The following is a 26392-nucleotide window of genomic DNA, read 5'->3' on the forward strand; positions in this document are numbered from 1 at the left end:
TAACCAAGACATTGAACTCAAGTCGTTAGTAAACTCCTCATAAAACGGATAGTTCGGAAGAACTCAAGTTTGACTCTCGATGAAAATAATTATTGGTCAGACTTTACTTACCTCATAATTGAACCTTGAATTACCGGGTCTCTTTTCTTAGAAATTAGAGGGTTAAAAAGAAGTTTTCCTTGTGATAGTATATACTTAAAAATTAGAGGGTTAATTAGAAAAAATAATACTCCCTCCGTTTCAAATCTTTAGTCTTTTTACCTTTTTAGTTTTGTCAAAAAACTTTAATCCTTTTAAAAAATCAAAGTTGATACTTTAATATTTGTACTCTTACTAAAGTTAAAAATATTTTCTCTTTCTTCATAAAATAAGGATAAAATAGACTTTACTTATCATTTTTTATCATTTCTTAATTTCCGTGCAAAATTTTAAAATGACTAAAGTTTTGGGACCGAGGGACTAATAATTTACTCTTGATAGTGTACAGTGTACATCCATTAATTATTATTTATTATAGTTTTGTTTGTGCTTTCCAGTTTACACACTTTGATCACTATCTGAGCTGAGTGTGTAATAAAAAGTGTTTACCCAAGTGCTTAAGTAAGCTTTGATTGCTGTTGATGTTTTAAGTCCAACTTTATCTCTTCAAATTTCTTCATTGATTCCTTTAGCTTTTCGTTTACTGATTAAGCAACGGAAAACCCAAATTTATTATAACTGAACGCAAATGCTCAACTTCTTCTTCTAACACTCTTGTTCCTTTTCGTGATCCATTACGATGCTACCTGGTAAACTTTTTCTCCTTGCTATGCATAATTTTCATTTTTCACCGTTTTATTCAATTCAATTTCACAGTACTTTCATTCACAACTTTACTTTAATTCAATTTCAATACGTGACTTGGAGTGTGTTCCTCCCAGAGTCTCGGTTCTTAGTTGGGTCAGTTCATACAGAGCAAAGTTCTAGCTTTATATGGGACCGGCGAGTGGACAGTGAGATTGGTGTCTCTCAGATTAGTCGTACTTGAGCCGGACAACGAGTCTTAGAAAATAAAAATAAATATTAGCAAGTTTATGGTGAGAGGTTTGGGTATTATGCTAGAGATATGAGTTCGAACCTCATCTTGTAAACAAATATATATATATATATATATATATATATATATATATATATATATATATATATATATATATATATATATATATATATATATTTTCTTTGAAAACTTGGTATCCTGCCTTGGACCGACTAATCCAAGAGGACCAATCCCACCGCCCATTTGCGGGGCCCCATTTAAAGCTTGGGGAATCGAACGTGAGACCTTGAGAGAAACATACTCCAAAGACCCAAACCAACACCACTAGACCAACCCAAATTGATGGCAATTACGTGCAACTTTGTGTGTGTTATTGCTATGCAAATTTAGGAATTTTTACTGTTTTTGACTGACTGTACTTCATGCCTTTGTTCGATAAAATAATTATGGCTGTTGCTTAATCACTGTGCTTTCTGAAAAGATATGCAATAATTGATTGGCATAGATGTAAAAGACAATTAAGTTCTTAGCCAATAGTACAGTGTGGCCCCGATTTTCGACATAATTCCCATTTCGAATGATCAATTTGGAATTCAACAAAAAGGAATAATATGAAGAGTTCTAAGTTGTTGGATTAACTTGACATTGTCATGGCAGGTTTGCAATACAATATCAATGATCTGTTTCAAGAAGCTAAGAAAAGATGGCTCAAACCTATAGAGGTGTATTACATTTTGCAGCATCACGACATGTGCGAGTTCACCAATATGCCCCTTAACCGGCCTCGTGGTAACATCCTTAGTCTCTTTAGCCTGTGTTTGGTATTACGGTCGGTATATTAGAATCACAGTGATCCACCATGATTTTTCAAAAGCTACACTCTGTAGCTTCTGCAAAACCACAGTGGGTTACCGTGATTCTGGCATACTCACTGTGATACCAAACATACACTTAGTAAAATTGATGAAAGTAGCTTTTCTGGTTATTCGTGCTTGTGTTACTGATTGTCAACAACATTGGCTATTGATTTTTGTGAAAGGTGGAGCTGTTTATTTGTTTAATAAAAGAGTCATGCGTTTCTTTCGAAAAGATGGTCATAATTGGCGGAAGAAAAAAGATGGAAGAACTGTGGCAGAAGCACATGAACGGCTTAAGGTGCGCTTAAAGAGTTTATGTTGTTATTATTATTGAAGTGTTTCGAAAGGTGGTTTGACATTTGTATGGCTTGCTGCAACTTATGTCTGTCCACGTTAACAGCTTCCTCTTGACTCCGTTTATGTTGTATGCAAATGCTTCAATTTTCACTGTAATTTGTACCAACCAAGTCTTTCTTTCTTTTACTGTTGCATAAGAAGTATGTAGGAAAAAAGGATGACATAAAGTAATTATACCATAATATAGCCAAGAGTTTTCTAACCAATTCAAATTTGAGACTCTCTATTTCATCCTTTTCCTTTTGCAAATGTTTACAGTACGTCTGACCATTGAAACCATAAATCTATGCGGGACTAAAACTGATAGCACCATTGAATTAATTATTAAGAAGAAATATTCAAAACATTGATAGGCATCTAAAACATTTTGAAATGAAGTATTACTAAAAAATAAATCAAGATTCTCGTTGGAAATTTATTTTGGAATCTATTTCCTAAGTGTCTCTGTACCATGGATAGCTTCCAATATATTCATTTGGAAAACGTAGCAAGTATTTTGTTCAGCAAGCACTTTTCATATAAATGAAATGCAGCATAAATTTGAGATGTAACTTATTCTCTAATAGGTTTTCCGGTATTGAGCAGTATTTTGTTTTCAAAGTAATTTACCATCATTGCTATACTATAAATACCTTCTGTGATGACATTTGTTTTGATATGTGGTCTTGTGTGTATGCTGATTTTCTCAATCTGAGTCATCATATTGTTCTGCATGATTAGGTTGGAAATGTTGAAGCCCTAAACTGTTACTATGCACATGGAGAGGAGAACCGTAGTTTCCAGAGGCGAAGCTATTGGATGTTGAACCCGTGAGTTAACTATTAGCTGACTACAAACCCTTCATATTATTAAGCTTACCACTACGTGTTGTATCTTTCAAAATCTAGTAAACACGTTTGTAAAAAAAAAAAAAAATATGAATGTAAAGTACAACTATATTTTTGACCAAGATAAGATTATACTGCATTTGAAAACCAATCAGCCTTCCGTATGCATAACGACGTAAAAACGTGCACATTTTGGAAAAATCATATATAAAGATAAAGTACAATTAATTTTTTTTTTTACCAGGATCAAATTACTTTGACTTTAAAAACAATCAAACTTCAGTATGCATTACTATTCTTAAGTTATGTTCATTCATATGTTTTTGTAATGGATGTTTATATTTTCTTGCCTGACAGGGAATATGAGCATGTTGTTCTCGTGCATTACAGAGATACAAATGAGGTGATTTTTCAGAACATGACATCAGATATATTGGATAATATCGTATTAAGATAAACATAGTAATGGTAATTGCAGCACGTTAGAAGTGTAAAAACTGGGGATAGGAGTCCTTTTTGCCAACATGGGCTCACTCCCTACCCTGTTTTAGAAGTTTTACATAAAGGACTTCCTCCTTTTCCAACGTTCACGTTAGAAACTTCTGTTATATAATTTATTTGTCTTCTTTACTCATAAAATTTTAGTTCTCTTGTTTTCTATGTAATACTAATATTTATATATTCTTGTAACTTTTACTTATGAAAATAACTTATGTAATAGTCAAGGAGCTTTTATAATTCTTCATTAAGTTCAGATCTCTCTCTCTCTCTCTCTCAATGCAGTTCACAAACTCTATAGTACATAACATGAATATCCAAAGTGAATTATATGGTTCATACCTCTAAAATATACTCTCTTTTTTCTCCTGGCTTAGCTATATTGGTCTCTAACTATTAACTACACAGTTTAAATGCCTACATGTTTCATGTCAGTGCCTAATTTTTAGACCAGATTCACTTTGGATACCATTCTCTGGAGGACTGTGATTAACTATGTTGTTATCATATTCTCTCGTAATGGTTCAACTTTCTGAATGGCAATTATTTGATTATATTCACCGTGTGAATTGGTAGAACTCTGCAGCCTTCCTTCCTTTGAGTTTGATATTATTGTGTACACCCATATGTTACAGGGGACATCCAATTCTGGACCAGCCACACAACTGTCACCGTTTAGTCAGAGTCGCAGCTCATATACTACTCAAAACCCCGAGACTACATCCATAGTTGGTGATTCATGTGAACCTAATCAGAATTTCTCCAGTCCCGGGTCCTTAGAAGTCACCTCTGATATAGTCATCATGAATAATGGAATGGATCACTTGGAGAAAACAAATGCACAAGCTTTCCGCCAATTAGAGGAACAGTTAAGTTTGAATGACGAAAGCTTCACAGAAATTTCTCCATTTTATAGGGAACATGAAGTTCCACAGGAAATATGTGCCAGACCAGATGATCATGAACAACTATATGATGGATATAATGGAACAAAAGGTAATTTAGACAAACTTGCATGATGAAAATTAATGTTTATTAGTCCAGTCAAACATCTTAGTTAATCCCTATATTGAGCATTTATCCTAAAGTAGACCTGCATGTTGCACAAGCTACCAAATAAAATCAGGTTAAGTTCTGTTTAATTACAAAATATTCTTATTTTTATACAATAATCAGTATAATTTTTATTAGTCTAGCATATACAACATAGAAGGTAAGCTACTTGGGTTAGTAAGGAAAGTGAGTTGGTTGATTTTGTTAAGGGAGCAAAAGAATGATTTTAGTATGATATTAATTGACGGTCAATCATTAAAAACTAAAAACCAGCTATGTAGATAGTACTAAAGAGATGGATGTTACAGACAAAAGCTAAAAATACACCCCATGAAATGAGGAGTTAGACAAAATCAGTGAAAAGATAAAAGTGTTTAGATTTTACTGTTGCATCTTACAAAAGAAGAGGGTGATGATGGGGCTTAAAATTGAGTGACGAGGAAAAGTTGACTTGGATGCCAGGAACGAAAGTTTAAAAAAATGAAGCACATGAAATGAGAGGAGTTACACAGATTGGATGAAAAGATAGAAGTTTTTAGATTTTACTATTGCCTCTTAGTCTCTTACAAAAGAAGAGGGTGATAATGGGGCTTAAAATCAAGAGACGAGGAAAAGTTGAAATGGAGACTTGTCAAATGTTTTTCAGTTTTATATATCTAATAATAGATTGTTTTTGAGGTATTCAGTTATAGATCTTTGTCATCTACTTGTGTAGAGATGCCAGCAGCTTCTTCCACTCTCATAGCTAATTAGCTATAAGTTATTAACTATTGAGAAAATGTATAGCATACCTGCTTGTTTAAGCTGTCTTAGGTTATTCTTGCCATGAATTTTCTTATCCGGCAGTGTCACCTCTCTGTATGATGAATTTTCTCTAGGTGAAACCTAATTCCCTATCAATATATTCCAATTGTTTCATGTGAATCTTAAAAGACATTTAGGACACAAATTATGAACAAATGGCAAAAAAGTACAACGGTGCTATAAAGATCCCACCACAGCAAGGTCCAGGAATATGTTGGATCCATTGATAATCTATTTTTGGTAGCCTTACCATGTAATTACAATAGGTTAATTCCACGACTTGAACTCGTGACCTCTAGTCGCACTGCAGCAATTCCGACCGTTGCACTAAGGCTCCCCTTCACGTATTGTGAACAAGTAACCTAGCAAAAAACAGGTTTAACACTACTACCACACAATTAGGTTTCTTGTTTTTGGAATCACTCCAATAGGAACTCAAGGGACTACACTTAAAATATATTAACCATGCAAAACAGTCTTTGAATATATAATGTGGATAACTCTATGCTTTATTCTAAATGAAAAAGTAGTTTATCTTTATTTGTGCACGAGAAATTACATTACAAAAAAGTCTGATTAATATAAAATTATTATTTCAGCATTTCATTGCAAAGTAATTATTGTTCCACTCAAATCCTTTAAGTTTTTTTCCACTGTTACATTCTGCTCTGAATCATATTCAATTTATTCTAGAAAATGCTTTGTAGTTGGTTTTCTCTACTTATTGTTATTAAACATCAACCATAAAGAGAGGAAAGAAAAGCTTCTAATATCAGTGTAATTTCTGTAGTTGGCAGTGGTAATCATTATCATGAATTACTTGACCATAGTTGCCCTGGTGGGAATGAGAAAACATTATATTGGACAGAAATGCTGGAGTCAAGCAAGTTCTCATCTGTGATCAAGTTACCAGAACAACATGCATACAAGGCATTTGAAAATGTGAGTACTGTGAAGATATATTTCAGATTGTGTAGTGTTCATCATGTATTTTTGCTAACTCAGGGGAAATGCTAACATGTGTGCCCTAAGGGCACATGTTAATGAACTCAATATAGAAATATTGTTTTAAAAGTCGTGCATTCAAATCCTTAAATGTTTAGAAATTGTCCTTTTCAATACAAAATTTCTACTTTTGGATTGCTTAACATGTTTCCTTAGGGCACAAGTTAGCATAACCCACAACTTATTTATGTATTTCTGCATTTCGTGAAACAGCTAGCTATGTTATCTACAGCTGTTATTTAAATATTATTGATATTTAGTTTTCTTCTACGAACTACAAAGAAATTTGTATACTTCTCCATGAGGTATCAACTCACTTTGTAACCTCAAGGGACAAAGTTCAAATTTTATATGGGACAGTTGTAAAATGACCATTAGTACCACCATGATTAATAACAATTTCTCTATTCCCCAATTTTTTTAAAATAATAATAATAATAATAATAATAATAATAATAAAATTTGTATACTTGAAACAGGAAAAGCCATTACCTTCTCCAGGAAGAGAAATGATTGCCAACCAGGAAATCAGTTACTGGCTACACCCCAACAATAATAATGATGAGAATTGTATGGCTTACTTTAACCTTAATAACTTGAGAGTTCAACTTTTTGTCACATAATGAAATTTCTTCCACCCCTGATTCATCATGTTCCATATCATCAGCTGTCTTTTCATTAACTCAACATATTGGTGGAGTCAACATGTCTCCATATTCTTCGGTAGAAACTCAAGGAACTAATTCTGACTACTATGAAAGATTGTTTGACCAAAGCCAAATTCAAGAACCTCTGGATGCATATTCAAGGTTCGCTGGTGGACAGAAATTTACAATTATGACCGTCTCCCCAGAATATTGTTATGCCACTGAGGCATCAAAGGTTTGCACCTTTTTATTCCTACTTAATTATGCTCTGTATAATGATTTATGACTCATGTGCATTATTGAATGCTATCTTCCAAATGATGCAAGTGTAACTCCTTTTGATTAATCTTATTGTGTTTCCTGCTTAGCTTCACCTAGGTTCATGAAGAGCATACAAAACATGTTTGAAATATATATGAATTATTTTTATATAATGTTATTAATATTTAGGGAAATGTCATGAAAGCTCTTAGTATAACTATTTTTAAGCTGTTTCCTCTCCAATTTTTTTCTTCTCATTTTCTGGATGATATGATAAGATGCTATTGCTATTGATGCTGCATTTATTTTGAACCCTGAATTCCCATGTTCAATGCGTAGGTGATCATTATTGGATCTTTTCTCTGCCTTCCCATGGATTCTACCTGGGCTTGTATGTTTGGTGATGTTGAAGTTCCTGCTGAAATACTTAAGGATGGCGTAATCTGTTGTGAGGCTCCATCCCATCTTGTTGGAAAGGTTTCTCTGTGCATTACTTCAGGAAATAAGGAACCATGCAGTGAAGTCAAAGAGTTTGAATTTCGTAATAAGACCAATAGTTGCACTCACTGTAATAGTTTGGAAACAGAAGCTGCCAGAAGTCCAGAAGAGCTGTTATTACTTGTTCGATTTGCAGAAATGCTCCTTTCTACTTCAATTATGAAGGATGACAGCACAGAATCTGGAAGCCATCTTTCAACAGAACAGAAAGCAGATGATGATTCATGGAGCCATATTATAGACGCTCTCCTAGTTGGCAACGAAACTTCATCTGGTACTATTGATCGGATTCTTCAAGAGCTGCTGAAGGATAAGCTGCAGCACTGGCTTTCTTGCAGATCCAATGAGCGAGATGAAGGGGCAGGTTGTTCTTTGTCCAAGAAAGAGCAAGGGATTATACACATGGTTTCTGGATTGGGTTTCGAGTGGGCCCTGAACCCCATTCTCAGTTATGGTGTGAATGTTAATTTCCGTGACATCAATGGAAGGACTGCCCTTCATTGGGCTGCACGGTTCGGAAGGTAATGGGAAACTGAACTGAGCTGTTGATAGTATGCAATGCTTCAAGGTTGAACAAAATATGATTGATAAAATTTGATTAGAAATTAATCTTGGTTAAAAACTAAGTCTTTCTTAATATTGGAAATTGATAGAGTATAATTATGATACCGACATGTTAATAAAATGCTTCGCATGTCAGAGATTATTGAGCAGGTTTCAGTAATCATTGAAAGTGTATATAAAACATAATCAATCATAGCAAATGCATAGTTTTATTTTCTTAACAAATCTTTTCCCACCATGTGAGCAGCTAAGTTACATTAATTAAAATAGTAACACTATGTTCTGTCAAAAACTCTATTTTTGGGAAGGTCATTTGAATCAAAGTGTATCTTCAATGGTTTCTGCTGGAGTTTTCTCATTTGACTGTCATCTGTATGATCAAATTATTCTCACGAAAACCTAGATTTGTCTTCTCACATCATCAAATGATCTCAAGACCAGATTCGGTCATAAATGATCACATCATGATTAAAAAAATTGCTTTTAGAAACCTTTATAAATTAGCTATTCCTTTCTTAATGTTCTGGATATTGTATCACTAAATTATTTATTCCATGGTAGGGAAAAAATGGTTGCATCGCTTATTGCTGCTGGTGCATTTGCTGGAGCAGTGACAGATCCAACTTCACAAGATCCAAATGGTAAAACTGCTGCAACTATTGCGACCAGCAATGGCCACAAGGGACTGGCAGGTTATCTTGCAGAGGCAGATCTAACAAGTCATCTGTCATCCCTCACATTGGAAAAGTGTGAAGTTCCTAAAGATTCTTCTGAGCTTGAAGCTGAGTTAACTGTCAGAAGTGTGTCTAAGAAAAATCTCGAAGCCAGTGATGATGAGGTTTCACTAAAGAATACCTTGGGTGCTGTCAGAAATGCATCTCAGGCAGCTGCACGGATACAGGCTGCTTTTCGTGCACATTCTTTCAAAAAACGGATAGAGAGAGAAGCTGCCTCTGCCACTTGTCTAAATGGATATGTCAATGGTGTAGGTAGCATTGGTGGATATGCTAGGAGCTTGCGTGATTGCAATTCGGCTGCCTTATCAATTCAGAAGAAGTATCGGGGTTGGAAAGGTCGCAAAGACTTCTTAGCTTTGCGCCAAAAAGTTGTAAAGATACAGGTAATAGATGTTATGTTACTATTAAATTATTTTTTGGTATTACATTTTAAAAGACATTGAATTCTGAGAGTTTATATGTGGAATTGTGGATATTACATTTTAAAAGACACGGAAACAATTTTGAAAAGTGAATAAAATTGTTTCTAAGAGAGACATAGAGGAGGGGAGTAAAAGCTCATATCAAACCACAACAATTTCTTCATATTAACCTCATATTTTCTATACATATTTGTTTGGGCAGGCTCATGTGAGGGGTTACCAGACTCGGAAGCAATACAAGGTGATGATATGGGCAGTTGGAATCTTGGACAAGGTTGTGCTAAGATGGCGGAGAAAACGGGTTGGTTTGCGAAGCTCTCCCCAAGAAAATAATTCAAAAGAAGAAAGTGATGATGAAGATTTTCTAAAGGCGTTCAGGCAAGAGAAAGTACATGTAGCAATTGAAAAGGCTTTGGGGCGGGTGCGTTCCATGGTCCATTCTCCGCATGCTCGTCAGCAATATAATCGCTTGCTTGAGATGTATCGTAAAGCCAAGGTATATAGGCCAAAAATAAAAATATGGTTCTTGAATCCCTTCAGTTTATATCTCGGACCTCTCAGTTATTTTAGTTAATGCCAGAAAGATGCTAATTCATATTTTTCAGCGCACTATTACTAAATAAAAGTCATTGCTGATCTCATTAAATAACATGAGTTCATTCTTTGTTAGTGGAACCCGAATGTGATTTATCTAGTAATAAAATTTGGATAATAAAAGAGTCTTATAATGAATTGTTAGTATTTCTCGTAAAATAATCAGGAATTTGTTAAACAAGCAAAGCTAGCAAAATTGTTGATTTGAGAGCTCCTCTGGTTTTGAGCAATGCCTAACTTGTCAATTCTCTTACAGGCTGAAACACTTTTATCAACTTCTTTACAGAATGCTTGGAATATTGAAGAAGATGAAACACTTTTATCAACTTCTGTACAGAATGCTTGGAATATTGAAGAAGATGATGATTTATTCCAATTTCCATGGGAAACACTCTAGCCTTCCTGGTTTTATTTGTCTCTATTTGGGTTTCTAGCTTTACCTTATATATATAGTTATTGTATTTGTGTATGAGTAGAACAAACTTTGAGGTTGTAGCTTAGCTTCTAAATCAGTCTAGATTGTATATAGTGAGTATGGCTATGGACATTTTCTCTTTATTATATGTACAAAATGGTCTTCAATGCAGGTAGCATAGTGTTTCGAAGTTAGTGGAGTAACTTTCTTTATGTATATGTTCTTGCTTGTCAAAGTATTCATCTCATTTGAAATGTCTTAGATGAGGTGGTAATCCACTAAAATTAAACTCACATAACTGTGAGATCTCGGGTTCAAATTTCGGTCATGACGTCCGACCTAACAATTTGACATTTTTTGTCAGTTGAGCTAGGTCTCATTTGAAGTATCTAGTTGCAGCAACTAGTACAAATCTTTCACTAACTACATTCAGGCAATCATATATTACATTAAAAAGTAATTGTTAATAGATGATCTGATAATAGCATAAAGGATGCCATTCAAAAAAAGATAATAGCATAAAGAATTCTTTATCAATAATTATATAAAAACAAAAAAGCAAAAGCAAACTATGATGGATGAGGAATTTTTACTCAAGCATAGGATTATAACTAGTCAAATAACTATAATCATCATGTAATTAAAAGATACTTTTGATAAATAATGATTTGAGTGCATGGCCTAATGTTATTTTATTTTTTATAAATAAATGTTTGGGTGAGTTAAGTCGTAGAGGTTTGTTAGGATCTTGACAGACTTCAAGATGGCACTAGCATATTATCCACCAACGAGATTTTCACGCAAACAATGGAAGTTGAACATGCGTCTTATCAATTTGTGCGTGTTATTTTTGCGCATGGTTCTCACGCAAGGATAACACGGTGTTTGTTTCGGAGACTAAAAATTTATTCCTGGGAATCTTAGGTGGGAATGAAAAATACCTATGTTTGGTATTGAAAGAATAAAATGATTCTCATTTATTCATTTGATAATTTGTTCTTTGCAAAGTTACATGAAGGTAAAGTGAAGTCATGTATATATAGGCTTCAGATCTAATTGACTTGTAACTTTATTGTCAGCTCAGCACTATTTACAACTCAGCAATGGTAGCTACATAAACTTGCTTTGAGTACATTTATATCCTAATATATCTATAAATTTGGCACGAAGAGAAGCAAAATTAGTTGGAGAGAGAGGCTTAGTAAGTGGATCTGCCAACTAATCACAAGCTGGAACATGCAGAACATTGAGTTGTTTGGAAATTACTTTCTCACGAACAAAATGAATATCCAATTCAAGGTGTTTGGTTTTGGAGTGAAGAACCAGATTGTGTGATAGTGATACAACACTCAAGTTATCACAAAGCAGTGTAGGAGTGTGGAAAGGAACCCGAAGTTCACTCAATAAGGACTGTATCCACAATAGATCTGCAGTTGTGTTGGCCATACTTCGGTATTCTGCTTCAGTACTTGACTGAGCCACCAATTGTTGCTTCTTTGATCCCCACGAGATAAGATTAGGGCCAAAGTAAATACATGAGCCGGAGGTGGACCTTCTGTCATCATGATCTGTCGCCCAGTCAGCATCATATAAGCACGGAGGGAGAATGGAGGACTGGTGGTGGAGGGGTTGATTAGCAGACCATGGCTGAGAGTGCCTTTGAGATAGCGTAGGATGCGTTTAACAGCTAGCTAGTGTGATTCCAAGGGATTTGCCATGAATTGACATACCTTATTGACACTGAAGGCAATGTCCGGACGTGTCAGAGTTGCATATTGGAGAGCACCTACAATGGATCTGTAGAGCGTAAGATCTGCCATGGAGTCAGTACCAAACTTGCTTAATCTACAACTGCTGACCATGGGTGAACCAACTGGTTTAGATTCTTCCATATTTGCTTTGCACAACAAATCTCTCACATATTTGGTCTGATTTAATAAGAGAGCACCAGATGGTAGATGATGAACCTCAGGTCCTAAGAAGTAATCAACTTCACCAAGTCGTTTGAGAGCAAATTGTACATTTAGTTTGTTGATGAGATCATTAATAAGGCTTAGTGCTGATCATGTGATTAATATGTCATCAACATATATCAAGACATAAGTGCAGGTGCCATTTTGATTATGAATCAGTAAGGGTGGATCACACTTGCTCTTGATAAATCCAAGCGTGGGGCCTGCTTTAGGCCATATAAGGACTTATGAAGCTTGCAGACAAGTGATGTATCTGAAGCCTCAAACCCTACTGGTTGAGTCATGTAAACCTCCTCTTGGAGCACACCATTTAAAAACACATTGTTAACATCAATTTGTTGAACTTGCCACTTGAATGTTACAGCTAAAGTGAGTATGATGCGTATGGTAACAGGTTTGATGACAGGAGAAAAAGTCTCAGTAAAATCAAATCTTGTTGTTTGAAGAAAGCCCTTGGCAACCAATCTCGCTTTGTACTTATTAATTGTGCCATCAGGATTTTCTTTGACTCGAAAGATCCATTTACACCGTATGGCTCTTTTGTGTGGTGGCAGAGGTACAAGAGTCCATGTATTGTTATTCATAAGAGCTTGATACTCATCTTTCATGGCCTGTATCCATTTAGGATCATTAAGTGCACATCTCACAGTTTGGGGCTAAAGTTCAGTCAAGAAAGCTTTGGGTTTTAAGCTTCCAGTTTTAGCTCTAGTTATCATGGAATGATCATTGTGATCAGAAATGACAGGAGGTATGGAGAACCTTGTGTCAATAGGGACTGTCATGGGTGAGGTGCGAGGCAAGGTTTGAGCTATGGCAGAATTTATTTGATCAACAGTAAGAGGTGTTGAAGGAGAGGTCATGGGAATAATGGGGTTGATATTGTGTGAGGTGGAATCAGACTTTGAGTGTGGTTGAGGAGTTGCAGGTTGACTCATTGGACTAGATGAATGAGTCACATCAGCAGGTGGTGGAGAGTAGAAATTATTTAATTGAGATGGAAATAGAAGTTGTGCAGGGTAACTGGTAGAATTAGGACATGTTTGAGAGGAGGGGGAAGGAAACATTGACTGATAAGAGTATTGTGACTCATGAAAAACCGCATCTTTGGAGATATAAATTCTACAAGAAGCATCAAGGCATTTATGGCCTTTGTGCTGAGGTGAGATCCCTAAGTACACACATGGACTTGACCGATACTGAAATTTCTGTTTGTTATAGGGTCTCACATGTGGATTGAAGTGCCTTAATAGAGGCTTCAAACTGGTTCTGGACAAGTGCTAAAAACTGCTTAAAAACTTTGAGAGCATCACCCTTAGTTTTTAAAAAATAAATCCAGGTGTATTTGGTGAATGTGTCAACAAAGGTGATATAGTAATTGTATCCATAGTAAGAGACAAATGGGGCAAGACCCCAAAGGTCACAGTGAATAACTTCAAAAGGTTTAGAGTAAACAGTGGTAGAAGGTGGGGCATAAAGTCTATGAGATTTACCCAAAAAGCAGTGAGTCCAAGAAAAATGAGTATTCCTATCAGAACAGGAATATTACACAAGTTTAAGACAGTTTTGATAGCATGAGTATTGGCATGGCCCAATCGAAAATGCCACAATTGAAATTCATTGTTATTGCTTACAACTGAGTTGTTGTTATTACAAATAACATGATTATTGAAAGGAAAAGTTTGACTATGACAAGTTTTAGGCATAACTAAAGCTTGCTTATTACAATCAGTAAAACTAGGGAAAACACCTAAGCTAGCTGCTTTACCATGGTGCATAACAGAGGTTGTGTTAGTGCACATGATAGGATTATTTGTGCTATAAGCTTGACTCAAAGCTGAGCTAGCTCCACTAAAGGGAAGAAACTTGAAAGGTTGAAACTGGTAAAGACCATCATCACCTACAGTGCCTTCGAGTAGGATCTGATTAGAACCCTGAGATTTCACAAAACAACGGTAAGGATGAAACTCAAAAATAACATTGTTATCTTGAGCAAACTTACTAACAAATAAAAGATTCTTAGAGATGTGAGGCACATCTAATAGGTGTTTTAGTGTTAACTGCACATTAGGTGAATTAGGAGAATTAAATTGAGAGTGACCTAAAGAGTGAATAGACACACCTTGGCCATTGCCCATTAGGACTTGCTCATGACCATTGTATGGAGTACGGAAAGACAAATTGGTAGGATTGTAGGTGAGGTGGTGTGAGGCATCGAAATCGGGATACCAAGCTCCACTTGTGCTTGATTCAGCATCAGACATAGTAGAAAAGTGAGAAGGGATAGCTAAGTGAGCCGAAGGACGAGCATAGGGATTGAAATTTTGAGGCCTGGGAGATGGTTCAGCGTGATAGCCCCTATTGTTTTGTTTCATAGCTTGTGGATCAACCCTATACCAGCAAATACTAGCATCATGATTAGGTTTAACACAGATTTGGCAGGTTACTTTACCTTGTTGTGATCCTTGACTCTTGCCACGACCTCTACCACCACCACGGCCTTTGCCGCAACCGCATTGAAGTGGAAGAAATAGTCACAAGAAAGGGGGGGTTTGAATTGTGACCCTTTTTAAAAATTAATCCTGCATTCTACAAAATTGATCTCAAGTGTATACTTGGATAAATGTTAGTGAATTATAGAACAGCTTGGTCTGAGAACGTTCTTTACTATAAAATAGATTATTCTGGGAACGTTCTCTACTGCGTGACAATTCAAATTAAATATAATGAAGTGCTTTGTGTGATGTGTGTTTACAGTAAATAAAAGAGAATAAGGAAGAGAAACAACACACAAACAATTATCCTGGTTCACCCCCTAATAGTATGGGCTACTCCAGTCCTCACGCTCCTGTGAGATTATCCACTATGAGATACTACCGATCTCAAATTACACTTCTTCCTTGATCTAGTCCAAGATCATAATCTTCCAAGCTTCACTCACTTGATCTACCTAAGTTCTCCAGACTTTATAAGGTGTCACTCAATCAATAGTTACGTATTGACTTGAGCCAATCTTTTACAAATGATGATGGTTTGGATCTTCAAGCTTTTACAAAAACTCAAACAATTGAGAAGCTTGTTACAATGGAAAAAACTCTCAGTTCACTCAAATGATATACTGATCCTAGTATTGAGATTACAATGTTTGGAGTGAGAGAGATTTAAATAAAGAGACAAAGATGTAACCACTTAAAAATGGGTTATGTTGAAAAATGGTCTCTTGAGTTATTTGCTTTTAGAAACTCAAAGGTTAGTTTGAGAAGCAAATAAAAACACTCTAAACTCAGAAGTATGATGAGAATGTAGATCTTGAGTGTGAGTGATAAAAGAAGAGTTTCATGACTTGTAGACAAAAACAAGTGATTGATGATTTGTAGCTTCAACTCTTGCTCTTCAAAGGCACCAATGTCTTCTATTTATAGTTGAGGTTGTGTCTTCAGTTCCTTGGTCCCAAAGGAAGTCTCTAACGGCTAGTTTCTTCAAATAAGACAGCTCATGATGATTTGTTGAAGAGATAAGTGCTGACTGTTCTTTCTCAGAATGTTCTCCAGACAGTTCTTCAACTTTTCAAATAAAAGAGCCAGTATTGACAGCTTGCAGTGAGTTGTAGATAGTTGTCCATTGCTTTTCCACCAAGTATAGCCGTTACAAATCATTTAAACACGTTTTGGCCAGCTGTAGATGAGTTTGCATCTTCAAATGTAAAGGACAGTCATTCTCAGCATCGTTCTCAGAGTGTTCTCCAGACTGGGTAATATATGACTTTGTTCTTTTGAAGCAGATTTGATGCATGACAGAAACCAGCTGTAATATGTAGAGGAAGCAGCTGTATTGTCCTTCTTGGAACTGTTCATGATGTCCTTTCCAAGTACTTTCATTCTTGATTAAAAATTAATCTCTTTGGAGAATGTTCATTTAATAATGAAATTGAAAGTACATGACAACTATGAGTTGAAGATGTGTTGTCCCATTCTCATTGGTCTATGTAAACTTTGTCTAAACACACTTGAGACACCTGATGAGATCTTGCCTTGAGAATTTATCATGTTGCACATGCTTGATCCTTAACTATGGCCAAAGGGGAAAGTCACTTTTCTCCCAAATATTCCTTGCCTTAATTGATCATAAACTGTTGTGATCTTGTGAGTTAAAACCAAGATAAAAGTGCTTCTTTGTCTTGAACAGAGTTGACTTAAAGAAATAAGTACTTTTGCTATGAAGCTCGTTCTTGGAGAGAATGAAGCATAAACTGTAGAATGTTCTCAGAGCATTCTTGAACCAGCATTCAAGATTTTCTTCAAGGAGTGAGACACGTGATCTTGATCAATTAACTTGAAATCTTGCTGCTGCAAAACTTCCCACAATTCCTCTTTGATGTTTTGCACACATGGTTGCTTGCTCATTGATGATCTTTAAGATTCTTTAGTGGAGGCATGAGAGTGCTCATCATTGAGAATGATTAAAACTTTTATTCCTTGTGCATAAGCTCCTTTGAAAAACTCATGGACCATCATTCTCAAACGTTGACATCTTGAGAAGCTTTAGTAAAATGATACTTTGAGTAGGTTTTGAAGATCCTCAATGAATGCATCATTCCCATTAATATTAATTGTAGTAGTAAATCCTCAAAGCATATAACTCAAAAACTCATTGTAACCCTTGTCACATAAAATCAATATATTCTTGAGTAGCTTGTGATGCAGGTTTTTCCATCCTGATTCTTCAACTATGATCCTCAAATTCTTCCTTGATTATTCAATACTTGTTGTGATCCTTGAGTGATGAGGAAGACAATTATCCATGAAACTCACTTTCTTGCTTGATCCTTCGATGAATCTTTTTATGATTCAAAACAACAGTCTTTAAAAATCTTCTTGAAGCTTGTGATACTACTGTTGTAATTATCTGATGATACTCCAATTCTTTCATTGTTTGAGTATATAAATGCACTTGTTGAAGTGAGTAGCCTCTAGCTCGTCCACTTGATAATATCTATCTTTCAACAAAAACTCAAGTGCAAACATCAGTAGATCACCATTCATAAAACTTAACATTTATTCCATAAGGTTTGTTGTCATTAAAACACTAAAATGGATTTTGCCTCAACACGCATCCCTTTGAAGTTGAGGCATACTAGTGTTCAATACCGAGCTCTTGACCTTCAGTCTCTGAATTGGAGTCATTCGCGCGTGCAGCAGTGTGAGCAACGTTCGCAGAAACACTCGAATTGCTTAGCTCTTACTTGCATTTCTCGAACTGAACCTCTTGAAGGAGCAACAACACTTCAACGTCTTCAACCTTCGGTGTGTCAAAACGACTATAGATCATCATAAAAAACGAATTGAATTCCTTCGGTAAGCCTTCAAGAATCAAATCGACTTGTTCTTGTTCGGTGACGATATCTCCAACCGCAACCAGCGAATTCACAATCGATTTGAAATGAAGTAGATACTCGTTCATAGATCTTGAGAGCTTCTTTGTGTTCTTAAGCTCAGATTGTAATCGACAAGCACGCGATTTCAAAACAGAATTGAAGTATTTAAGGATCTTATCCCATACCTCATGTGCGTGTCTGCAACTCAATACGCGTGGAAGAATTCCATCAGAAAGTGTTGAAAGAAGCCAGGTGAATAGCGTTTGGTCTTTGACAAGCCATTGTTGATACACATCTGAGTTGGTTGTTGTTGCACGATCTTCAATCGACGCAAATTGCAGAGGAATCTGAGGATTGACAACGAATCGATGTAGATTGTGAGCGGTGATGACGCCATTAACATGTTGACTCCATAAGAGGAAATTGTTCTCATCCAGTTTGATAGTGAGAGAGTGTGTGTGAGTCCAGATCTTGTAGACTCTTTCTTTGTTGCTGGTAATGGAGAGAGTTATAGATCCTCCATTGATGGAGCTTCGTCTTCAGCATCCATGGAAGAAGATGAAGAAAAAGTTTCTGGAGCGGAAACGTAACTAACTTATAACGGATTCGGTTACGGGATCAATGATACCATATTGAAAGAATAAAGTGATTATCATTTATTCATTTGATAATTTGTTCTTTGCAAAGTTACATGAAGGTAAAGTGAAGTCCTGTATATATAGGCTTCAGATCTAATTAACTTGTAACTCTATTGTCAGCTCAACACTATTTACAGCTCAGCAATGGTAGTTAGGGGTGTGCAAAAAATTTGGTTATCCTTAACCAAATTACTAATCAATCCATATCCAATTTTGGTTTGCAAAATCCATTAAAAAAAAAAAAACCACACCACTCCAATAAAAAAACACCAATTATAAACCATAACCACATTTTGTAATTTGGTTTGGAATTGGTTTGAAAATTCAGGCCTAATAGCTAATTCAGGCTCAATCTTCAATTTTTGAAAATTCTTTAAATTGTTTATTATATAATAAAATAATTAATTAAAAGAGGTGGTGGAGGACCGGTGGTCAACACGCTGGTCAATGCCGGACCACCGGTGGCCGGCACGGCGGCGCTCCGACCGGCACGACGGCGGACGGCGGACCTCCGACGACTTTCACGGCGGCCGACTGTGGTGCTCCGGTGGCCAGCCACCACCAACCACCCATACTATTTTATTATTATTTTATTTTGAAAATAATTAAAAAATCAGTTTTTAGTTTTTAAAAAAATCAGTATTTTGAGATAAACAAAATTGTATCTATTTTAATTTTAAAAATAATTAAAAAAAATCAGTTTTTTTTAAAATAATTAAAAAATCAGTTTTTAATGATTTTAGTTTTTCAAAAATTTAGTATTTTAATTTTTTTTCCTATAATAAATATTAGTTTTTTTTTATTTAAAAATCGGATTTTTTAATTTTAAAAATTACTCTTTTTTTAAATAATAAAAAATATTTTTAAAACAATATAAAAAATAAGTTTTCGGCTAAGTATAAAATAATTTGGGTTTAGAAAAAAAAACTTTGTGGGTTGATTATAAACCAATTCAATCATAGAATTAATGAAAAATTATGTTTTTAAAATAATTAATAAATATTTTTTTTAATCAACTAATAAAAAAAATTAGTTTAAGTAAAAAACCTATTTAAAATTGGATCATGTGAATAACCTAAATTTTATTACAAATCGGTTATAAATTGGTTTCGATCCGGTTAATAACCAAATCCAAATTAGTTTTAAAAAATAACCGGTTTGTCATGAAATGATTTTAGTTTAGAACCAAAACCATTAATTAGGTGTGGTGTGGTTTCCAAAGTCAAACCATTCACACCCCTAATATGCTTTGAGTACATTTATATCCTAATATATCTATATATTCTAGTATTTGGTAACAAATAATTATTCCCAGGAAATTTTTATTCCCTTAGGGGGTGTTTGTTTCAAGGTTAGGAATAATATTCCTGGGAATATATGGGTTGGAATAAATATACCCATGTTTGTTATAAGGTTAACATGAAATTATTCCTGGATATGAAGTTTCCTTGGAATAAAATAACTTCCAATAATTTCTCTTATTCCCATGATTTATTCCCAAGGAAATGGGTGGGAAAGAAAAATTCCCATGAAAATGGGAATACATTTTAAATAACTTCCAATAACTTCTTTTTTACCCACTTTTATTAGTAATTCCTAGGAATATAGTTAATATGAACCAAACATGTTTTTTTTAAAATACCTGGGAATAAAGTTCCCATTATTATTTCCTGGGAATATGATTCCTGGGAGTAAAATTAACAACCTTGAAACAAACGCCCCCTTAAGGTGTGAATTTTATTCCCCCGTTATAAGCCTAGGAATAGGAATAAGTCATTCCGGTCGGTTAACATGTAAAACCATGTACTCTCCACTAGTTGATGCACGTCTCTTTCAAGTGTTGTTAGTGAATCAGTTTTTTTTTGTGTGACATGTATACATAACATTTTGCCACGTGTGATGCAAATATATTTACTTAATTAATTATTTATGGAAATTTAAAATGAAAGAAAAAATAATCCTCGTAAATTGAGAAATGTTGTTGATGAGTTAGTCTGATAGGATCAATTATCAAGTTATTATAAAGAGAGTTTCTTTAAAACGTTGTTGTTTGCCTAATTATCGATTTTGAAGAGATTGTAGAAAATTGGTAGTATATTGGAATGTCAACTTTGAAATGTTGATGTATTATCCTAGTCATCTCTCTAATTTTGCATAAAAAAAATAAAATATAATAATGGTTTAAATACAGTTTTGATTTTCCTATTTTGAATTTTTTGAAGTTTTGGTCTCCCTATTTCAAAAATCAACTTTTCGGTCATCCTATTTTATATTTTTTGTACTTTTGGTCCCCACTTCATTTTGAGTCAATTTTCATGATGTGTCAGATAACACATGGACACTACAATTACACGTGGCATTATTATTTATTTTATTTCAATAAATCATATTAATAAAAATTATTTTGATTACAGTAAAAGAAAATATTAAATAAATAAATTAAAAGAGATTAATCCCAAAAATCCATAATTTTCCTAGAATTCTTCACCATCATAGTTGTGTTCATCCTCTCATCTCCAAATCCAAATTTATTCGTCTATCAACAAAAAAAAAATTCAAATTTATTCAACTTCATCACCAACCCCACCAAAATCTTTCTATGTTTCTTCCACTTAACTCCTCGTAACCAAAAATCTCACTAATGTGAACAAGAAATTTTTCCATGTTTTTCAATCAGGAAATCGTTCATTGTTTCCCAATATCAATAAAAATTACTTATTTACTGTACAAGTTTATTTGTTCTATAACTTTCCTCATAGCATAAAACTCCAGACTTAAAGGGAAACCAACTTAACAAAGCATTCCCTAATTTTGAAGATGGGATGAGGAAGAAATCTAGATTTGAGACGAGATGATGATCGTAGATGAAGAAATCTGGGAAAATTAGGGATTTTTGGGATTAATCCTTTTTAATTAATTTATTTATTTAATATTTTATTAATCAAAATAAATTTTAATAAAATGATTTATTGAAATAAAATAAACAATAATGTCACATGTAAGTGTAGTTTCCATGTGTCATTTGCCACATCATGAAAATTGACTCAAAATGAAATGGGGGATCAAAAGTACAAAAAATCTAAAATATGAGGACTAAAAAGTTGGTTTTTGAAATAGGGGAACCAAAACTTCAAAAAATTCAAAATAGAGGATCAAAACTGAATTTAAGCCAATAATATCGATGGAGAGGGCCACGATCGATCATTTTCCCACTAAAAAAAGTTGGATGTAAGAAGAAAGTGGAAGAAAGTGGCATATAACAACAAACCAATTCCAAAGGCCATGAAGACACGTCTCTTTTGTGGTTGTTTTTTATCCAATAATAAAATACAGCTTTTGGCGGTGGTTTGCATGGTTGAGAACAAAGTGTAAACAAACATCTGTCTCCAGAGGCCATGGAGCAAGATAGGAGGTTTCAACTCATAGATCTTGCAATTCAGAAACATATTCACGACAAAAAAAGTGACAATAATAATAATAATAATCATAATCATAACCTTAAAGACCACGAAACTGAATACCAACTTGTTCTCTCCCAACTACTCTCTGCCTCCGAGGTATTTTGCAACATTATTAATTTACATGTCAATAGTATATATGTATATGATAACATGTCATGTGATGTTTTTCTTTGTGAAATTTGTTTCAACTTTTAATTATGTTCATTTTGTTGAATCTAATCTAATTTATTAGCAGTTGGAATTGTCCAAAAAAGATGAAACAGTTAATCAATATGATGAATCTAATTCATCAGAGCCTGTGGGTGCTGTAAATGAGGAAAAAGAAAGTGAAGCTGTGGATGATGGAGTAAGCAAGGGAAGTGAAAATAATGATGATGAGATAATCAAAGAGGTGAAAAAGGTGAAGAAACAGAATTTTGTGACTCATTGTCTTCTTTCAGCAATGATTGTTCTCACTGTGGCTTGGCAACTATCAGAAGTTTCACTTGTTTGGAAAGTGAAAGAGGGAATAAATCATCCATTTAGATCCTTTGGGAATATGGTTAAAGATACAGTGAAAGATGTGAAAGAGAGAGTCTCTGACTTCAATGGCAAGGATGCTGCTGATGACAAAGAAAACAATGAATCTACATCTCTTCCTATTCCTACTTCCATTAAGATTCCAGATATGACCAGCATGGATGTACCAAATAAAGGAATGGAATGAAACTTGGTCATTTAAGTGGTTGATTCATTCACAATTGGTTGAACTTGAAAGTGCTACAGAAAAGTGAATTAAGGAGGGTATTGCCTATCAGGGAGTGTTTGTGTTAATAGATATTGGTTGGTTTTTTTTGTAGCATTTGTTTATGAAATCTATAATCTATTTTGTTTAAGGTGTAGATGTTAGCACAAGAAAGACATACATGTAATAGTTTTTTTTTCCTGGATGAACAGTAAGGGGCAAAGCATCTATAAAGGTGTAATAGACTAATAGTTTTGTCACTAGCCAAAACTAAGATTGATGATAGGTTTATAAGGGATTATTTAAATTTGTGGTGTAAAGTCAAATGAGAAAAAGTAATAAAAAAAAAAGGGATAACATCTATTTTGTACTCCACTTCATTCTACCCTATACTGCAGCAATTAAGATGACAAGTTCGTTCTAATAAGCATAGCTCAGCTGGTCTGTATATGTAGAGGCCGGGATTTAAATTCCAGACACCCCTACTTATTCACCTTAAGGGTCGAATTTCTAACTACTATGTTACTTGACAAACGAAAAAAAAAAGTCAAGTTCAGGTTGGCAATTTGAAACCTCCTCTATATTTGAATTGTCGCTGACTCGCTGAGCATAAATTTTTCATTTCAATATTTGAAAAACAGAAGGAAAACAATTATTAGAGTGGCTAGCACCCTTGTGCTGGCCATACATAATGAAAACCAGCATTTGAACCATCAATGAAATCAAATACTCCATCCAGAACAATAAAAACATGAATAAAGCAATTTTTAGATGTAAATTGCAAGCGATGTTTGGAGCCTGAATATTAAAATTTTCAACCCATTGTTCATTGATCTTTAACAATTTTTCCTTCAAAGAGTTTTAAACATAAAATCTAAACAGGAGGCACAATTAAGAATTAACACAAACCAAAAGAGCCCATTTTTAATTTCAAATGTCTGAAGCAAAACAAACAGTTGTAGGCAAACTTATATATTCCATGGTCTATCTTCTTCATGCATAGTTCAAACGGAATACGTCATTCAACACATAATAGCTTCCTTGTGGGGTTGGTATCAAATGGAACATCTGCAAACAGAAAAAAAAATTGTTCAGTTCACTCATAATGTATAAGAATGAGAACAGAAATAAGGTAATTAATAGTATGAGAAGATATAATAGAGCATGGAACAAATGATATTGATGCCCTCTATAACAATCCTGATTCTATCTCGACACTAATAACTGGTGTGTGAAATTAAAGACCACCTTAATCTCTATTACTATTATTTGGTCCATCTCTATGATTACAAGGAAGGCCATTATCCATACAGAAAATAAAAAACTCTAAAATTAGAAAATTCAATCTAATAATGAATTAGCAGTAACCCTAATGCACATTGCCCGCCATTTTTTCCTAGCAACTGGTTGTTTGTGCAGTGGTTAAATGTCATTATTTTACCTTCCTACTTAAACCATGTTCTTCTCTAACACAATCTCAGAATTTGATGTCTAGAGATGGCATTAGAGCCATATTCCAAATAAGAATTCAATTATGTGTATCATTTTTTATTACCCCATAGCCCGTCTATATGGGTGGTGCATTGATAAGTTCTGAAATTAGGCATTCACTTGTTTTGTGATAAAAGGGATGGTCTCTTCCATAGGCACATGCATATGTAGATATGCTATTTAGATTTGAATATATTTCAAATACAAGTAGGATGGTTCTGAAATATGAGTGAAGTACTAAGGAAACACATGCCTACCCAAGAAATATTGACCGCAAGGTGCATATTAGCATTAGATTGGTGAGCAAATTAAAACATAGAGAGCACATTTATTCTAGACATTATTCTAGACATGGTGCCATTGAGATTTTGAGAGTAATTTAACAAAAACAGGTCCACAAACACATCCCCCAACCCCACCCAATAAATATTCAACAACATCAAGTAACCAATACCTAGAGAAAACAACATTGATACAGAGAGAATCTACATGGAAAATAAATGTTCATCAAAGTTCAATTTACACTTAGAAGTCAACTTCATTTACTCAAGCCAAATCCATCCTAATAATAAGTAAATACTCAATTTAGTCCCTAAAAATATAGGATTGTTATCAACATAATCCTCTACATCGACAACATTCCAAACTGATCACTAAAATTACAAAAGGTTAATCAGATATGTCTGTCTCTCTGTTGGTATTCGCAAAGACAACAATCACATATTAAGTTGGCAGTATTAGAAATGCATTTAGAACTGAGTGAACAATGACTATGATGCATTTGATAATAAATCCAACAAAGGGACAAACCTGATTAATACCAAGCAAAATTCATGTAACAAATTGGATATTCACTCAAATAAAAAGTACACAAAAAAAAGTCTAAAAGCATTCATCAATCAAATTCAACAAAGCACAGACACCTACACAGGCACCGGACACAACATAGGCATTGACACGACAATGCTGATAATAATTTGAAAAAATAACATAACTCAATGTAATTATATGTACCAGTGTCGTGTCGGTGTCAAACCAGGACACAAAACTATTACATATATATATATACATGGCAGTGACAGTGTCCTATTTTTCTTTCTTTTTTTTCCATTAACAGCGTTGATGTATATGTGTCCGTGTGGGAGTCCGTGTTTATAGATTACAAAATATTGAGATCCAACAACAATCATGCAAAAACATCAACAGAGTCCTTTGGGAAAAAAGAAACAAAACAAGATCAAAAAATAAATCAAATTATGCGACCGTGATCAATCAAGTAATAACATATAAAATTAAGATTTGATAAAACAGAGATCCATCGAGTCAAAACTAATTATAACTAAATTACCAAAAACCTAAATATCACAAACATTATTAATAACAAAATTAAAACCCTAAAATAACCGAAACGTGATTGAAGAAAAGAAAACCCTACCTGACTGAACTTAAGAGCATGTTGTTCGCCGGCGAGTTGGAGATTACCGCTGACGAAAACAAGCATGCCAGCGTTAACACCAGAAGGCTGACAATCAACGGTAGTGATAGCATGATGGCACTGTTGAAAAGGGAGAGAGGTGAGTTTTGCAACAATGTTCTGAGAACCTTGAATCTTCTGACCTTCGAATGTAAGCATAGAACCTTCCTGATAGAGATTAGCAAGACCAGGACGATTGGTGTCGAAGGTGGTGTAGTAGTGCCCAACGAATGCCTTTGCTAAAGCGTCTGGATCCATGGATTATCTGGTTCAATCGCCGCCGCCGTAAAGGTGTGTTGTTTTGTGTGTGCTTGGTTCTCACGCAGTCTCTCTCGCTTCGCTTCCCCTTATTATAAAGACGCCCTGATAAATGTCGGGTGATTCTTTCTTAAATAAATAAATAAATTGTTATTTGAGTTTTTTTTTTTTCCTTATAGAATGGTTAATTGAGATTATTAGTACTACTTTTTTTATGACTCAAAACTTAAATAAATAAATAAATTGTTATTTGAGATTCGTCAAAAAAACAATTTGTTATTTGAGTTTTTTTTTTATAAAATGGTTAATTGAGATTATTACTTTTTTTTTATTACTATCATTTTTTTTTGTAAATTAACCTATCGACTACAATTTCACTTTTTAAGTTAAAATAGTGTGCATAAAAATAAAATAAAAAATTAGTAGA

The 26392-nt window shown here is 34.4% G+C and overlaps 3 protein-coding genes across 5 annotated transcripts; 2 read left to right on the plus strand and 1 right to left on the minus strand.

Moving 5' to 3' along the window:
• The first annotated feature begins 404 nt into the window (after positions 1–404).
• On the plus strand, positions 405–10769 carry LOC123903712 (calmodulin-binding transcription activator 4-like). 2 transcript variants are annotated; one of them, XM_045953290.1, is made up of 13 exons: positions 405–788; positions 1694–1825; positions 2076–2191; positions 2971–3059; positions 3435–3480; positions 4211–4571; positions 6223–6374; positions 6917–7007; positions 7105–7319; positions 7685–8364; positions 8969–9527; positions 9769–10062; positions 10417–10769. In XM_045953290.1, exons 1-13 carry the CDS (start codon positions 779–781, stop codon positions 10555–10557), a joined length of 2886 nt encoding a protein of 961 aa, XP_045809246.1. In that variant the 5' UTR covers positions 405–778; the 3' UTR covers positions 10558–10769. The 2 variants fall into 2 exon arrangements, with proteins under 2 accessions (XP_045809246.1, XP_045809247.1); XM_045953291.1 differs by having other exon boundaries at positions 516–788; positions 10447–10769.
• A 10981-nt stretch (positions 10770–21750) lies between these two features.
• On the plus strand, positions 21751–23049 carry LOC123909063 (putative uncharacterized protein DDB_G0289963). 2 transcript variants are annotated; one of them, XM_045959839.1, is made up of 2 exons: positions 21751–22114; positions 22254–23049. In XM_045959839.1, the coding sequence occupies exons 1-2, from the start codon at positions 21953–21955 to the stop codon at positions 22722–22724; spliced, it is 633 nt and encodes a 210-aa protein (XP_045815795.1). In that variant the 5' UTR covers positions 21751–21952; the 3' UTR covers positions 22725–23049. The 2 variants fall into 2 exon arrangements, with proteins under 2 accessions (XP_045815795.1, XP_045815794.1); XM_045959838.1 differs by having other exon boundaries at positions 21804–22114; positions 22251–23049.
• A 498-nt stretch (positions 23050–23547) lies between these two features.
• LOC123909064 (nuclear transport factor 2A-like) lies at positions 23548–26077 on the minus strand. The gene is made up of 2 exons (XM_045959840.1): positions 25669–26077; positions 23548–23810 (listed from the first exon to the last, which is right to left on the minus strand). Exons 1-2 carry the CDS (start codon positions 25963–25965, stop codon positions 23736–23738), a joined length of 372 nt encoding a protein of 123 aa, XP_045815796.1. The 5' UTR covers positions 25966–26077; the 3' UTR covers positions 23548–23735.
• Positions 26078–26392: the final 315 nt, after the last annotated feature.

Source organism: Trifolium pratense, linkage group LG2 (assembly GCF_020283565.1).
Source record: "Trifolium pratense cultivar HEN17-A07 linkage group LG2, ARS_RC_1.1, whole genome shotgun sequence".
Taxonomy (NCBI): Eukaryota; Viridiplantae; Streptophyta; class Magnoliopsida; order Fabales; family Fabaceae; genus Trifolium; species Trifolium pratense.

What these genes read in the sequence shown, in the direction of transcription:
- LOC123903712 (XM_045953290.1), top strand. An exon ending in AGCTATTGGATGTTGAACCC is followed by an intron (nt 3,060 to 3,434) that starts GTGAGTTAACTA and finishes CTTGCCTGACAG; the next exon opens with GGAATATGAGCATGTTGTTC. An exon ending in AAAAAGTTGTAAAGATACAG is followed by an intron (nt 9,528 to 9,768) that starts GTAATAGATGTT and finishes TTGTTTGGGCAG; the next exon opens with GCTCATGTGAGGGGTTACCA.
- LOC123909063 (XM_045959838.1), top strand. Translation starts at nt 21,953, where the DNA reads ATGGAGCAAGATAGGAGGTTTCAACTCATAGATCTTGCAATTCAGAAA. An exon ending in AACTACTCTCTGCCTCCGAG is followed by an intron (nt 22,115 to 22,250) that starts GTATTTTGCAAC and finishes CTAATTTATTAG; the next exon opens with CAGTTGGAATTGTCCAAAAA.
- LOC123909064 (XM_045959840.1), bottom strand. Translation starts at nt 25,965, where the DNA reads ATGGATCCAGACGCTTTAGCAAAGGCATTCGTTGGGCACTACTACACC. An exon ending in ATGCTCTTAAGTTCAGTCAG is followed by an intron (nt 23,811 to 25,668) that starts GTAGGGTTTTCT and finishes TTCTGTTTGCAG; the next exon opens with ATGTTCCATTTGATACCAAC.